Genomic DNA, 15769 nt, shown 5'->3' on the forward strand with positions numbered 1-15769 from the left:
AGCTTTTTTTTCTGCTGTCATAGTTGGTAATGAAATGAGTTGACGTGTTTGTGTGCAGAAAACGTCCAGGCCGACCTGGCCAACATCACCTGCGAGATCGCCATCAAGCAGAAGCTGATAGACGAGCTGGAGAACAGCCAGCGGCGTCTGCACACTCTCAAACAGCAGTACGAGCAGAAGCTGATGATGCTGCAGAACAAGATCAGAGACACCCAGCTAGAGAGGGACAGGGTGCTGCACACTATGGGTAAGAGACAATCAGATAAGGACTTTGGTAATGAGCACTGAACTGAAATACTCCTCTGAAACTGATAAGATAAAGGAATCTGTTCATGTTAAAAGAAAAAACAGGATATCCTTTTATCATTTCCATCTCCAGGTTCAGTGGAGTCTGGTACGGAGGAAAAAGCCAAGAAGATCAAAACGGAGTACGAGAGGAAGCTGAGCTCCATGAACAAAGAGCTGCAGAAGCTCCAGTCAGCTCAGAAGGAGCACGCCCGCCTGCTAAAGAACCAGTCGCAGTACGAGAAGCAGCTCAAGAAACTCCAGCAGGATGTGACCGAGATGAAGAAGACGAAGGTAAAGGGGTACCTTGTGGTTATTTTTCACTCACACTTGTCTTGTTGCAGTGCTGATTCTTTCCTGCCGTTTTGTACGTCTCCACTAGGTGGTGCTGATGCGTCAGATGAAGGAGCAGCAGGAGAGAAGCAGAGCCGCAGAGTGCAGGAGGAACAGGGAGATTGCCTCTCTGAAAAAAGACCAGCGCAGAGCTGAGGTGAGAGGGAAGGAAACATTTATCATTGTCTTACAATATTTGCAGGTGCAGTACAATATTTATAGATGCAAGGGTGTAGGTTCCATATCAGCACTGAAGGGGGCACTGGCTTGGGAGTCCTCCCCTCAAAAAAACTTGAGCTTCAAGCACTTAATTTCCTGCATTTCTGCAAATTTTAATGTGCCAAATTGTGCCTTGTCTTCATTGATTTATGGTGTAAATGTCAGTCAAAATAAGAGTCCTCTGCAACTTTCATGTTTTTATTGGGGAAGATAAATGCTTAAATACTTGGGTGGTTGTACATCACTGCTATCAACTGTTGTTCTCCTGCTTTTCTAAAAAAAAAAAAAACAACAACATCTATATAATAACCAACCTTTCACTTTCATTTCACAGCATCAACTGAAGCAGATGGAGGCCCAGAAAAGACAACAGGAGTTGATTCTTCGTAGGAAGAATGAAGAGGTGAGACACACAGACGGTCTCACAGAGGACAGATTATGGACAAAATCACAGGGACTGCATCCACTTTTGTTTCTCTCTAATATCCATTATCCCTCTCTCTTTTGTTCACTGCATCAGGTGACGGCTCTCAGGCGGCAGGTGAGGCCCGTGTCCGGGAAGGTGAGCAGGAAGGTCAGCTTACCTGAACCTCCGCAGGAGGCGTCTCACAGAGCCTCCCCAAGCAGGATGCAGACGTCTGGAGCGTCCCCAGCCAATGGAGCCAGGTGCAGCATCTGAGCAAGTTTAGGTGCATCACACAGCTAAATTTGTGTATTAAAAGGAGCCTTATCTCTCTCTGCAGGAGTTCCCCGGTGCGAATGGGAAGTATCTACCTCAACAGGACGGCCAGGGCCAAATGGCAGTCATTGGAGAGACGCGTCACTGATATCATCATGCAGAGGATGACCATCTCTAACATGGAGACAGATATGAACAGGCTTTTAAAGGTAAAGATATATAAAGCAAGGAGAGAGAAATCTATGTTTTTCAGGTCCTGAAAAAAATTTGTAAAATTATATTTGCCCTTGAAATATGCAGAAGAGGTATTTTATTTAGTGCAGATATATTCTCTTACAGCTAATCTAGTGGTTAAAGAGCAAGTTGGCTACTGGCAGGTCTAATAAAATAATAAATAACAGCCATTGCAGTATTTAATATTTGATTTAAATTACAGTGCCTAAAGCACAAAATCAAAGCCGACAGATGTCCTCTCCTTTCCTTCTTCTCTCAATTTCTTCGCCTCTAAACTCCACCATCAATTCCAGCAACGAGAGGAGCTGACCAAGCGGAGGGAGCGAGTGTCAAGAAAGAGGGAGAAGATGGCGGTGGAGGGTGCAGACGCCGACCGCTCTTTGGCCTCCCTGAACGAGGAGCTAGAGTCTCTGAGCGCCAACATCGACTACATCAACGACAGCATCGCCGACTGCCAGGCCAACATCATGCAGATGGAGGAGGCCAAGGTGAGTGGGCGGGGTTATAATGCTAATGTAGTCGTTAAGTTTAATAAATGCAGGTAGCGTCAAATAAAGGAAGGATGCTTTGTTACAGTGCACAGGGATATGTATCACGACCTCATTAGCTAGTATATGCTTGTTCTGGACTGTAGCCCGAGGCAAACAATTGGAAAATAATTGCAAAGTTCAGCACCAGAGAATTTTGGACAAATAAGCATCAGGCGCTCATTTGTCAGACAAACAATGGTTCAATAAAACAACAACTACTGTCAGTGGAGCCCATTAATTCAGCCAGAAACGTAGGTCCAGCAGCCTAATGATGCACACTGAACAGGAGTTCATGCAAGTGTTATTTGAAGAGTATTTTGTTCTGCATGGCCTCGTATCCACTCTGCATAACTTTCCTTGCGCTCCATAAACAGTTTTTCATGAATTATTATTGAGCTCAAAGAATCAGAAGTTACAATGGAGTCAAAAGTCGTGGAATTTTACTGGAGCTAGCTGCTTGTATCAGATTCCAAACTCCTGCAGCTGCCTTCACTGGTGCTAAACTGTGCATTTATTTATCGGCTGTACGCAGCCTGAGGGCTGCTGTCTTAGCATTGGGAGCACTGTAATAAAGCTGTGTAAATTTATATTTTCAATACCTGTTGGAGCAAAAACCTTTCAATCAGTGCAATTTTAGGATTGTATAAAACCTTTATTTAACATGGAGATAACACTAATAGTAAAATCTTTTTTGCAAGCGAGACTAAGCCAAGAAAGGCTCAAACACAAACAGAACAACAACATGAAATCACAACAGCACTTATAATGTTCAAATACATTTTAAAAAAATAGCAATATTTAGTGTTGTCTGTTTGTTAATTGAAGCAGCTTCAGCTTGCCGTGAATGTGTTGCAAGCTATCAGCTAGTTAAAAATGAGTGATTTACCCATCAAAATATATATTTCCATGGATTTACTAAAATGAGTTGCACCATTAAAATTTAAGCATTAGCCAATAAAGACTTCAGTCATGTGTAAATTGGTTGCAGGAAACATTTGTATTGCTGCATTGCTGCCCAGTCAAAAGCCTCATATCACCTGTTTAAGCATGAAGTCACTGTACCATAAGCTGTAGTTTTAACAACAGATAAAACTTAACTGACGATCCTTTATAAATTTTTGCTATTAACAGCATACGTCGATTCCTCCTGCTTCCAGTCTTTGTGCTAAGCTAGGCTAACTGGCAGCTTGTAGCCTTATGTTTAACAGATAAGAGTCTTCTTGTCTAACTCAGTGTATTTTCCGTTATATCCTTTGAATATTGCACAAGATAAACTATGGTCAAACACATTGTTTTATGACTGAGTTTCTTGTAATGCTGCTTTATTGAACATGTTGTTATTCTGCTACAGGAGGAAGGAGACACAGTGGATGTTACTGCGGTGATCAGCTCCTGTAATTTATCAGAGGCTCGCTTCCTTCTGGATCATTTCATGACTATGGCCATCAGTAAGGTACCTACTGCCCCTGCTGACTTAATGTGATTTCAGTCCTAATGTTATCAGTGTGTCTTTGTTTGCTTACACAAACTGACAACAGGTAAATCCAGGTTTCTGTATTATTCAGTAAGGATCATATTTAACCTGATAAACACTTCAATTTGATGTTTTATAAGATTTATTATGCAACCCCGCCCTGGCATGTTAGTCCAGCACGGATACAATATAGATATATTATGCAACTTCTCTGTATTTACATGTGTGAAATAGACCAATGTATTGTGTTTTTTTTTGCGCAACTATATTATCGGAAATGTTTCCAAAATGCTCAAACCCTGACAAATCTTTGATTTTAATCAAGAACACGGTTCACTTTGCTTGGTCAGAATCGTCTGTCATATCCCCTTTGCGTTGCCTGCTAGAGGCTGTCAAAAATGGCCTTCTAATCCAGTTTTTTCTAGCCACATTTTTACATTGCATTTTTTTGGTCATTTTCTAACAATGTGTTTTAACCAGATGGAGGTTTCCAGTCATCGGATGTCTTAAGTTATCAGAGAAACAAGCTGAGCAAATGTTAGCAGCAACTACTTCCCAGCCTCTGCCATGACATACAGTGTTGTTAAAACACCGATTTTCAACACAAAACTGCTTTATTCAGTGTGTTTACTGACTTAAATTAGGGGGTCTGTTTGTTTTGGAGAGGAAGAGACTTCTGCGGATAACTTGACAGAAAATTACATGTTGTGAGTTTAATTAGTTGTTAATTAATTATTTTTATTTATGTTATACCCATATCTTTCAGAATAAATGTATGAGTTTGATTTTGATTGCTTGTGTACACTGTTGTGGCAACTTGCATGCAGTTTTTCTGTTTATCTTGATCTTGCTTTCGTAGCCATGGCTCTTTTATTAGATTGAATCCAATAAGACTTTAAATAGAACAACATGATTGAATTAAGTTTCAATTAGATTAGACAAGATCAGATTTTGATGCGATCCTAATTGGTGCAGTGAGGAAATGCAGCAGCAAACAACAAGACAGATAGAACAAATGAAGAGGTGGAAGTAATTACAAATAGGCAACTTAACTTAAGGACACAGAGCCTTCATTAAAGTTTGAGCTGTACAAACTGTTCAAAATAATTTACTGCTGCATCTCACGTGATCTGCTGTGCTGTCTGCTGTGTGTCAGGGTCTGCAGGCGGCCCAGAAAGATTCCCAGCTGAAGGTGATGGAGGGCAGGTTGAAGCAGACGGAGATCAACAGTGCCACCCAGAACCAGCTGCTGTTCCACATGCTGAAGGAGAAAGCGGAGATCAACCCGGAGCTGGACGCTCTGCTCGGCAGCGCTCTGCAAGGTGGGATACACCAACACAGTCCAGTCTGAGCATGTCAGTCACATCACCTTTTTCTTTCACCATATGGCTACATTTTATTTTGCAGGCCTCTGTTCTTTAGAATTGATGCTTAAAATACAAAAAATGAGCCTTGTAAAACAAAAGGTAGCCTCTTTTCTCATCTTTGGGTTTGATTTTTGATTTGTTTGTTTTCTCTGTTATGTTGGTGTGAACTCAGAGTTAGGTTACCTGTCACCAGGTGAGTATAAATTGTATAGCAATGTGACTGTGTTTGAGAGCGCGTGGCACATGCACACTACAAGATTTCAGCAACATTTATCCCCCAATAAAGGCAAATATGGAATTAAAGGTCAATTGTGTAGGATTTAAAGGGATACTTTGGCAGAAATTAAACATTATATGATAAGCATGTTTTTTTTAATGTATATTCAACTTAAAATAATGATTGTCGTTACCTTAGAGGGACTAGTTTATGTCGGGGAGGAGGGAGCATGTCCTCATTTATGGAGGTTGCCATGTTGCACCGCCATGTTTCTACAGTAACCCAGAATGGACAAAGACTGGCTCTAGAGTTTTTTTTTTGTTTGTTTGTTTTTTGTGTGGGCCACTGTAGTAACAAGCCCATCTGCAATAAGCAACTTCGAAAAAATTACTGATTTCTAACTTGACACTGCTTTATTCTGTGTTTTTTTATCTGTTTAAATCATCAGGTCCATTTAATTTGAAAGAAACAGACCTCTGTGAATGACTCAGCTCTCGCTTAAATCTCGTCACATCTGGATCTTAAGTTACTGGAGTACACATGAGCAGGTCGTGAGCTAGTGGCCGGTACTCGACAAAAGAAAAAATTTTGGCCTTTTTCTGTGTTTTGTCAGTTTTAATCACCTTATCCATTTGTTTTGAGAGGAAGGGACCTCTGTGGATAGTTTGGCTTCTATCAAAAACCTCCTGAACAATGAACATTGAAGGAAGTTTGAGCTTGTTGCAATTTGCTGTACTCACCACTAGGTGCCACTAAATCCCCCTAAATTTTACACACCTTACCTTTAAAAGATGAAAAGTTTTTACTTGTTAAAACTCTGAGCCTTTTTTTAAAGTTGGAAAATCCTTGTCCTGTTTTTTCTGTGAACTGCTGAAGATAAGATGTGTAGCAGCTGTACAGTAATTGATCTGCCAAAAGCATATTGATACATGAAATGTGCTCATGATTATGTTCCTAAACTAGATTAAGAAATCTTGTAGTGTGCATCAACCCTCCATTTAAAAACTAACCCAGTTGAAATAACTCTGCCACGACGTGCATGATGTGTTCTGTCATCCCACCTGCTAGCAAGTCCCACTTACTCAGGTCACTAAAACCAAACAGCAGCAAAAATCCACGCTGCAGCAGGACTCAAAGCTAAAGAGTACACAGCAGTTTGTGTGTCTGCATTTCTGTGTTTGTACCTTTTTCATGCTTTTTCCATTCTTCCTTTACAACAGGATAAATACAACACTGTAGTCTCCAGTCCCATTACACTAATGACACCCAAATGTCCCACTTTATGTAAAACTAAACCCAGTGACCCCTGACCTTGTTATGAATAAAGAATCCATAAGCTCTGTTGTGCTGTGATATGTAGCTCACTGAACATAAGCTGTGTTTCACAAGATTTTTTGACAGTATAGTTTGTTGCCAGATACACTGTACTGTCAAGGGAAATAAAGCTGCAGCGATTATTTGATGAGTCAATTTGTAGATCAACAGAAAATTAAAAGGAGGTATTTTGATAACTGAATAATCATTTTAGTATCTTTTTAAGCAATAAAAAAGCCAGACAGTTGCTGGTTTCATGCTTTTAAAATGTGAGAATCAGATAGTTTTCTTTCTTTACATGATAATAAACAGGAAAGCTTTGGATTTTTGGATGTTGGTCAGAGGAAACATAAGTTTTGAAGACGTCACGTTGAGCTACAGAGGACGTGTTTCACTATTTTCTTTTAATGCTTTAATATCCCTTAAATTTGGATCGTTGTGATGTTGTCTTTTAGAAAGCTAAATCTCCTGTCTGTACAACAAATTCACCACTGGGTACAAATAATAATAAGAAACCTTGACATTTTATTGGCTATGAATACATGCACACTAATATTTCACTATTATTCTAAATATGACAATATTCTGAATTTGATTTGAGTAATGTAATATTACGAATTAGACCTTTATCCAAATTTTTTTCCGATAATTACGGTCACGTTAATCGGAGTATGCACAGTTGCATGTAAACAGGAATATTAGTAGAATATTTATTGTCATTAGTAATGTGAACAGCTTAGTAGGAATGTTGTCTTTTTTTTTTAAATAAGGGAAAAAAATGAATATTTTGTGCAGGTAAATGTGCTCTTTAAAAAACAATTACTCGACTAATCGAAAAAGACAAATTAATTAGTACTGAAAAAAATCATAAGTTGCAGGGCTAAGGGGAAAACACACATGCTGTACAAATTAAATCATATTCTTTACTATGTGTGTCAATGTGTGTGTTTTACATTACAGAGAATGGAGATGAAAGCAGTAGTGATGAGTCCACCCCCAGTCCAGCCACAGAGGGCAGGTAAATACACACACACACACATACAGACACACACACACACACACACACACACACACACACACACACACACACACACAGACACACACACACACACACACACACAGAAGCATGTGCACAAACACAGTAATCACACAGGTGTGGTCATGTAGAATTTAACTGACATACACACACATACTCCCTCATATATCACCCTACACACACACACCCTTTTTCACATTAACAATTCAACAGCGATTTCTACGTTCAAACTGTCATTAGATGTGGATAAAAAAATAAAAGTTTATGTATTTATGTGGCATGTTTTACAATAAATGGGGCTTGTTCGTGTCATTGTGGGAACAGCACAGGTGTTGCTGTTTAAATTAATTATGGCTGCGTTCTTTTTAGGCGGGTCACCTCCTGCGTCTTTGTACTGTGCATGTTGACTTACTGGGGCACTCAAGTGGAGCAAGCCATCGTTAATGTTATTAATCACACCCGTGCTTTTTCTGCTCTGATGGTCAAACTGCCTGCTGTAGAAAGGGATTTAAAGTCAAAGCCGTCTCTTGATTCTACAGACCGACAGCACACAGGTGTTTTTAATCCAGGTTAATTAGCCCTGGGCTCAGTCTTGTTGAGAGGTCCAATCAGACCATCAGTGAGAACACCTGTGTGGGTGGACTGTGGGTATAATGGTCCCACAGAGAGCTTGCACTTTGCATTTGGTAGCTGTGTTAGAGGAATCTTAAAGGATTAGATATAGAGCATAATATACAGATACAGTATGTGACACAAAACCATCTATCCATGCTTTAAACTGCTTGAAACAAAGGGTACATTCATAAGGTTAATCTGACTCTACACTAAAATGAGAGAGCTCTTGTTCAAAGAAAGAGAGAGTTCTACGTCTACATAAGCAAACAAACAAACGGTGTAGCTAATCACAGATTCACTCTTTTTAGCGCTCTGCTGCTCCGAGAGCGCGTTGCTTTGGATAATCAAACAGTGCATTCCAACAGCGCTCCGACTTTACAAACGATCCAGTTTGTGGCAGAGTGCACTCCCAAACTCAAAATGAATATTATCAAACACACCCAAGAACAGTTTTTAGTTTTCCTTTATTTGTACAATTTAAACACCACATTATGATAACTTTTACAAAGGGGCTTTTACAAAGGCTCAAAAATCCATTTGTTTTATGGCTAGTACAAGATAATAAACATGGTAAACATTATATCTGCTTGACATAAGTTAACATGTAGTGGATGTAACTGATTAAAAAATTCCTCTTTTTGTTTCAGCACACTGGCATCAGATCTAATGAAGTTATGTGGGGAATCCAGACCGAGAAGCAAGGTACTGCACTGTGCATGGTCATCTAATATACTTTTGAAAACTTTCTCAGTAGACTCATGTCCAAAAACAAATTTGAGTCAGTCACTGCAACTTTTTCCATTCCACAGTGGTTATTTATAAGACTAAGAATGACTATCTTGTTCACTGAGTTGTGAATCCGCAGAATATTGAGCCAAAAAATTCTGGTCCCTCAGGCTCGCAGGCGGACCACCACCCAGATGGAGCTGCTGTATGCTGGCAGCGGAGATCCGTCCTGTGAATCCCCTACCGGAGACTTCCCAGTTCCTCTGCTTCCACTCTCTGAGCGCCTGGAAGTGTTGCCTGACATGCAGGGTCACATGTCTGTTCAGCCCCCTGACCGCGAGCAAACTGTTTCCCCATCTGCACTGTCTGCCAGGCCAGCTGGCATGTAAGTGTTGTGGGGCAGCATTTCTCAGTGGTAGACATATTTCTGAAGATGTTTCTTTTTGTCTGACATGTTTAACACTTATTTTGGTGGGGGGGATCATTATCGCAAGGTCATATAGGTCAAGAGCTGTGTAAACTTTAAAGTCAGGAGTGCTGTGATCGGGGGAGATTCAGTCCATACTTTTACCCTGCTGAAATGTTATGTATTACTGCGCCAAAGACCAAAATGACTCCCGTGTATTATTCTGTCTGCAGTTCTGGATCCAGGTCACCTACAGGGACTGAGAGGAGGCAACTGGAGCGCTCGCCCCTCAACCGAAGGAAGGTGCAAGAAAAAGGAGCCACGGCTACACACATCCCAGCAGCCACTCACACACCTCCGTTTAGCACAGCAGAGGCTAAAACTAAAGGCAGTGACCACAAATCACTGTAAGTGACATAGACAATGATGCTTTCAATTTTTTTCTTTCAACTGAAATCCATGAGAAGATGCATGCTCCCATATCTGCAGAGACACACTTGGCAGGTGTAGTTGCTGTTGAGTTTTTGAAATTTATTTTTTAGTGCTTTGAAGAGGTTTTGAAGAGAAGGCAGACATTTCTAGAGACTATATCTCCAATAGTCTGTAACTCACACCAAAACTATCTAAACATATAAATAGCACAACAGGTAAGAGGTGAAATATTCAAATGTCCCCATTGTTGGACTAATAAAGGATTATCTTATGTTATCTTAAATATGCTTTTTTGATTTTTAGCTGGATTATCCCTTTAAAACTCCCACAGTCAAAGATGTTATTTTTTTAATGTGCATTTTACATTATATTTTAATCATACTTGCTTTCTTATTCAGGTTGGAAGAGTCACCTGTATTTGAAGGCCATAGGTGAGTCATGTTCATCTCTTAATTTGTCTTTTAAAATAGGAATTAATAGGCCTGTACTTGTCAAATACAGACTTGAAAGTATCTTTACCTTAAACCCTTTTGTTATATTTTTTCTTATCCACTGTTGTTGTCACCTGGTGTAACTTTGATCATGTCATGTGTGTTGTAGAGGTGTGATCAATCCTGTGACGGCCCCGAAGAACAGCAGAGGGGCCAAGCTTCAGTGTGTTTACGTAGCAGAAGGGCACACCAAACCTGTTCTCTGCGTAGATGCCACAGATGATTTGCTCTTTACAGGATCCAAAGGTTGAAAACAAAACTGTTTGCAACTCAGAAAATCTTTTTTCTTTTTTCTTTGTGTATTCTCTGATATGTGCTTCGTGGGTGTGCTTTCAGACCGTACATGTAAAGTCTGGAACTTGGTGACGGGTCAGGAGATAATGTCTTTGGCAGATCATCCCAGTAGTGTCGTCTCAGTCAGGTACAAGACTACAACAACAGCACAATTTAAATAGCATTAATAGTCGAATTTAGTTAAGTTGATTTTATGAGGTGCTTTTGATAAATAATTAAGTCTGTTGTTTTTGTCGTTATGTTTCAGGTACACTTCTAGCCTCGTCTTCACTGTTTCCACTGCTTACATCAAAGTGTGGGACATACGAGACTCTGCCAAATGTATACGCACACTCACGTAAGCAAACTCTCATCTTTTGACACCTTATCGGCGTTGCATTTTCCAAGTGTAATTCCCCTATTAAGAATGTGTTTTGAATTTTCGTGGATGCCAGATCATCAGGCCAGGTGGGTTCAGGGGACATCTGTTCATCTGTCAGGAGTTTATCCATCCCACCAGGAGAAAGTCAGATCAACCAGATTGCTCTCAATCCTTCCGGCTCCTTCCTTTATGCCGCCGCTGGGAATGCTGTGCGCATGTGGGACCTCCGCAAGTAAGTCCAAATTTTGAGATTTAGTTGTAGAAGACATTACAGTAAGCGGTAAACCAGTCACCAGAATAAATGTTGGCATTGTACAATTCTGCAAAAAAACCCAGATATGTTACATTTGCACATTATGTTTTGGGTGAAACATTGTTTTATTGTTCGTTTAGTTTGGTTACGAAAAGATTATGCAAACGATTTTCGTGGCACTAATGTCTCTGTAAAAACCAACAGCGTTCTGTGGAACTAGCCAGGATAGAGATGCAGCTACAGAAAATGCCCAAATGCACATTACAGACAGGAAATGACACAATGTCTCGGTAAAAAAACACCTGCATTTGGTGCCACTATCCTGGCTGGAAAGCAGCAATATCTGCTTTTTCATGGCAACATCTCGACTTGAAACACAATGATTTATTGGTAGTAAACAACTGCTTTTTATGGAACAATCCTGGCAGGAAAAGCAGAGATGTCTTTGTAAAACAGCTGTAAAAACACCTTATTTTTGTAGCACTGATGCAGCTAGAAACACAGCAATGCCTTGGTAAAGAATAACTATTTTTTGTGGCACTATTCAAACTTGAAACTCTGTGATGTCTTAGTAAAACACGTTGCTTTTCGTGGCACTATCCCAGCAGGAATTGTTTTGTTTCTGTAAAAGAAATGCTTTTCATGGCACTATACCCAGAGGGAAAACAGACAGCTCGCAGTTTGGTGACTAAAAATTTGCTAGAAACACAGTGATGACTCGCGATGAGTCTGCTAACAGACAGGCAGACAGAAGAGAATTTATCTTTTTTCTTTTCTTTAGATTTGTGTCCACGGGGAAGCTGACTGGCCATTTGGGACCGGTCATGTGCCTGACTGTTGACAAATTAGATAATGGACAGGATGTTGTTCTCACTGGCTCCAAAGACCACCATATTAAAGTAAGAAACACACACTCATTTCTGGTGTGTATGCATGTATAAACTGCACAAGAATCAGATGCATTGTGGGTGTATGTGTTTGTTTTTACAGATGTTTGAGGTGGCAGAAGGCGCTCAGGGAAGCATCAGCTCCAGCCAAACATTTGATCCCGCTCATCAGGATGGCGTAGAGTCTCTGACCGTGCATGGAGATGTTTTTTACAGTGGCTCCAGAGACTTCTACATCAAGAAGTGGGACTTAGCCAGTAAACAGCTGCTACATGTATGCTGATACCCAACACTGATTACCGTAGATTTCGGGTTCATATAAGCTTAAAAAAAGTTAAAACCATAGATACAGAATAAAGTCTGCACTAACTAACTGGCTGTCTTTTCCTCCAGCAGTCTGCCAGTGCCCAGGCAGACTGGGTTAGCGCTCTGGGCATAGTTCCAGGCTCCCCAGTGCTGCTCAGCGGATGCAGAGGAGGGCTGTTGCGCCTCTGGCATGCCGACTCCCTAGCGCCCCTCGGCGAGGTCCGGGGACACGACAGTCCCATCAACGGCCTGGCCACCAACAGCAGCCAACTGTTCACTGCCTCAGAGTGAGTCACAAAACATGCTCTTTGCAATGTTTTGTTTTTTTTTCATTTCTGTTAAGTGTGCAGTAAAACCAGCCTATCAAACATGCTGAATTTTGAGACATGATCACAAAGCCAGTATTGATTATAATGTGTGTTTTTTGGCAGTGACCGCACAGTGAAGATTTGGGAAGCCAAAGGATCTCTGGAGGAGGGGGTCCACTGACACCTCATCACAGAACGGACCTTTCTCGCCTCTACCCGATCAAAGTGAATCATTTGTGAAGCTACTTCATCCCCCATGACTTGATGAAGTGTTGGATGGGCTGCAGAAAGAATGTTTGAACGACACTGACGCTCCGTTGATGCTCCACAATGATCCGTTTCAGGGAAGTCTAATTGGATGCGACAGCTCTCAGTCTTTCAAGCTGCGTGTATTTACTGTTAATTTAGGTCAAGACAAATCTCAAGTCTGCTGTAGAGCTCCAAGGACTACAGAACAGCTGCGATGAACAGCACTTCTCATAACTGCGACTGAAAACAAAATTTAATTTAATTTATGGACTTCAGTGTCAAGATATCCAGGAGTCTCCTGTGCTTTCATCATTCCTCTCCTCAGTTCAGCACTCGGCAACATGGATACCTTCTTTGCATATGCTGAATTTTGCCAGAGCTGATGAGAAAACAAAAACTTTTTGATTTGCTTCCTGGTACAAATTGTTGACTGCTGAAAGTGACCCAAGACAAAACATCTCCTGCACACCAGCAATAACTGTGAGTCTATCCTGTGTGTTCATGATGCGTGATGTGTTGTGTCATTGCTCTCCAGGTCATTCTGAGTGTGTGTGTGTGTGTGTATGTGTGTGTGTGTTTGTTCTCTGTAAGCAAGGACCAAATAACTACTGAAGCTGCATATGGGCTTATCTTGAGCTGTTACTGCCAAACCCTCAGTGGAACATTAGAGGCCTCTAAATAAACCACGCTCCTTTGAAAGGGTTAAACACATTGTACTGCTTGTACTGCCAGAACTACAAACAGATTTTGCTTCTGTTGTCTTGTTCATTTGCACTAATGAACTATTAATTAATCTATGATTTAATACATTTAAAAAAAAAAGCTTAAAGAGCTAGCTTAACCACATCAAATCATGTTAATTCCTCGTTTCAGAGGCCACTGCTTTGCTAAGCTAGGCTAGCCAGCGAAGGACTAGCTTAACTGATGTTTCAAATTTAGCTACTGCCTTATTTCTGGTATAAAAAAAAACCCTGAATTGCTAAGAAAATTTAAAAAGCCGATTTTAATTGCAGGAAACACGCAGAGAAAAGTAGCTAAATTAGCTTCCCCAAGTTAGCCAACTAGCTAGCAGCAAGTCTGTGGTTGTTAACTGTTTTTCAGATTTTATATGTAGTTTTTTGTAAGCTCAATGATTTTGTATTTGGCAAAACAGATGTCAAAAAGTCAAATTGTAGTCTTAACTCAATTTTGACCCTTGTAGTTACTACATTTTGGCTTTGAATGGTAGCCAAGAATTAAAAAAAAGAAACATTAGCATAGCCGACAGTTGAACCTTGCTTTTATCTTTACATCTCAAAAACCCAGGCAGAGTAGCTTACATCCAGTTTGAAATAATATAGATATGTCAGTGTTTCCCCAACTCACAATGGCTTCAATATTTCAGTGACCTGTGCACAAATAACAGCTGGGTTTCTGGTTTCAGTATTCTCTGGCTGATACGCAGAAAGTTTCCTTGTAAGCGTTTGTAGCCTTAAGTGGTGTTTTAGTTTCCTCCACTGAATGGTCTCACTTTACTGTCAGCACGCTCCCCTCCGTCAAGGAAGCATTTTCTCACTTTCACGATTTTGATCCTTCAAATGAAAAGGTTACCCTAACCTTTAGTGGCTTTGCCGCACTTTGAAAGCCGAAGTACGGCTCTGGCTGCAAGTGCTTCTAGAAAACGCTGAGTCTTATAGCAATTTGGCTGAGAGGCTGTTTCTAATCTGATGGAATCAAGCACCTTGTAATTCCTAAATCTTAGGATATGACATGTATTTTGTGAAAGCATTTATTCCTGAAAGACGTGCGTATGTGTGTGTTTCTCAATCCATAGATGCGATAAGTTCTCCATGTACAGTACTGTCCACCTCTGCTGTAAACTACACACATGCTGCAGTAATCCATATCAAACATCAGTCAATCTTTTAAATGTGAGTCTAAAATGCTACTATTTATTTATTGTTTCACTTATTTTTTCTTTGTGTGACTTTGCTGTTGTGTCTTCCTTACCTATGAGAGATTTTGAACTCATTTCCTTGTAATGCCTCTTATATTTCAGCATCATAGTGGATGGACTGAACAGAATAAATGGGATGGGTTTCTTCATAATCAGAAGAATATTATCAGTGCCTGTAATAAATCCTTAACTGTGGAGAGTGACTTTAAAATCACTACCTGATGAATGCCGACTATCCCTTATTAAAAATGTCAGGTGTATCCTTTGAATTTATTGAAAAACGCTTGTATTTCAGGACAGTAAGGATATATGAGGCATGTCGGTGTTGTTAAAGTCAATGGGACGAAAATAATTGCACTGAAAATTCCAATTTTTGCAACTTTTAAATCTGTTTTTCCCCATTATCTCACAAGAAACTGGTTTTCTGTCCCATTGACTTAAATTGCAAAATAAACGACCCCAAAACAAGAAACAAAATGTGAAGTATTTCTCATTCATAATGAATCGGAAAGACTGCTTGAAATCTTTAATATTAATTTGTCTGTAAATCTATAAATACAACTGTTGTTTTCTTCCTGCTGATTTTTTGTGCACTATTTCAAATTATTTGAAATGTCATGTGCGGTGTGGAAATAAATTTTAAAATAAAATATGGTTTTACCAGTGTTCTGTCTTAATTTTCTAATTATTTCTTTTTAAAATCATGTATTAATATGTTACGACCACATGGTGGTAGTGCTGTATAATGATGTACTGTACTATATTATTAATCATATAGGTTTTGAGATTGTCAACTTTTGTATTTATGAGCTTTGCT

The 15769-nt window shown here is 40.0% G+C and overlaps 1 protein-coding gene across 4 annotated transcripts in view; it reads left to right on the forward strand.

The window, feature by feature from the left end:
• Positions 1-15618, forward strand: part of LOC121961184 (kinesin-like protein KIF21A) — a 42661-nt gene extending 27043 nt beyond the window's left edge. For 2 of the 4 annotated variants that reach the window (XM_042511066.2, XM_088072523.1), the window contains 23 exons: positions 59-247; positions 380-579; positions 668-775; positions 1172-1240; positions 1358-1503; positions 1581-1725; positions 2044-2238; positions 3632-3733; positions 4911-5076; positions 5294-5314; positions 7613-7670; positions 8951-9005; positions 9200-9414; positions 9669-9842; positions 10266-10298; positions 10468-10604; positions 10695-10779; positions 10900-10989; positions 11087-11245; positions 12048-12165; positions 12257-12427; positions 12547-12746; positions 12891-15618. In XM_042511066.2, the coding sequence (XP_042367000.2) occupies positions 59-247; positions 380-579; positions 668-775; positions 1172-1240; positions 1358-1503; positions 1581-1725; positions 2044-2238; positions 3632-3733; positions 4911-5076; positions 5294-5314; positions 7613-7670; positions 8951-9005; positions 9200-9414; positions 9669-9842; positions 10266-10298; positions 10468-10604; positions 10695-10779; positions 10900-10989; positions 11087-11245; positions 12048-12165; positions 12257-12427; positions 12547-12746; positions 12891-12948 (2894 nt within the window). In that variant the 3' untranslated portion in view covers positions 12949-15618. The remainder of the gene's footprint in view (positions 1-58; positions 248-379; positions 580-667; positions 776-1171; positions 1241-1357; positions 1504-1580; positions 1726-2043; positions 2239-3631; positions 3734-4910; positions 5077-5293; positions 5315-7612; positions 7671-8950; positions 9006-9199; positions 9415-9668; positions 9843-10265; positions 10299-10467; positions 10605-10694; positions 10780-10899; positions 10990-11086; positions 11246-12047; positions 12166-12256; positions 12428-12546; positions 12747-12890) is intronic. The other 2 variants (XM_088072521.1, XM_088072522.1) reach the window with 2 other exon arrangements.
• Positions 15619-15769: the final 151 nt, after the last annotated feature.

This window comes from Plectropomus leopardus, chromosome 22 (assembly GCF_026936395.1).
Source record: "Plectropomus leopardus strain MGB_pleo_1.0 chromosome 22, ASM2693639v1, whole genome shotgun sequence".
In the NCBI taxonomy this organism is placed as follows: domain Eukaryota; kingdom Metazoa; phylum Chordata; class Actinopteri; order Perciformes; family Serranidae; genus Plectropomus; species Plectropomus leopardus.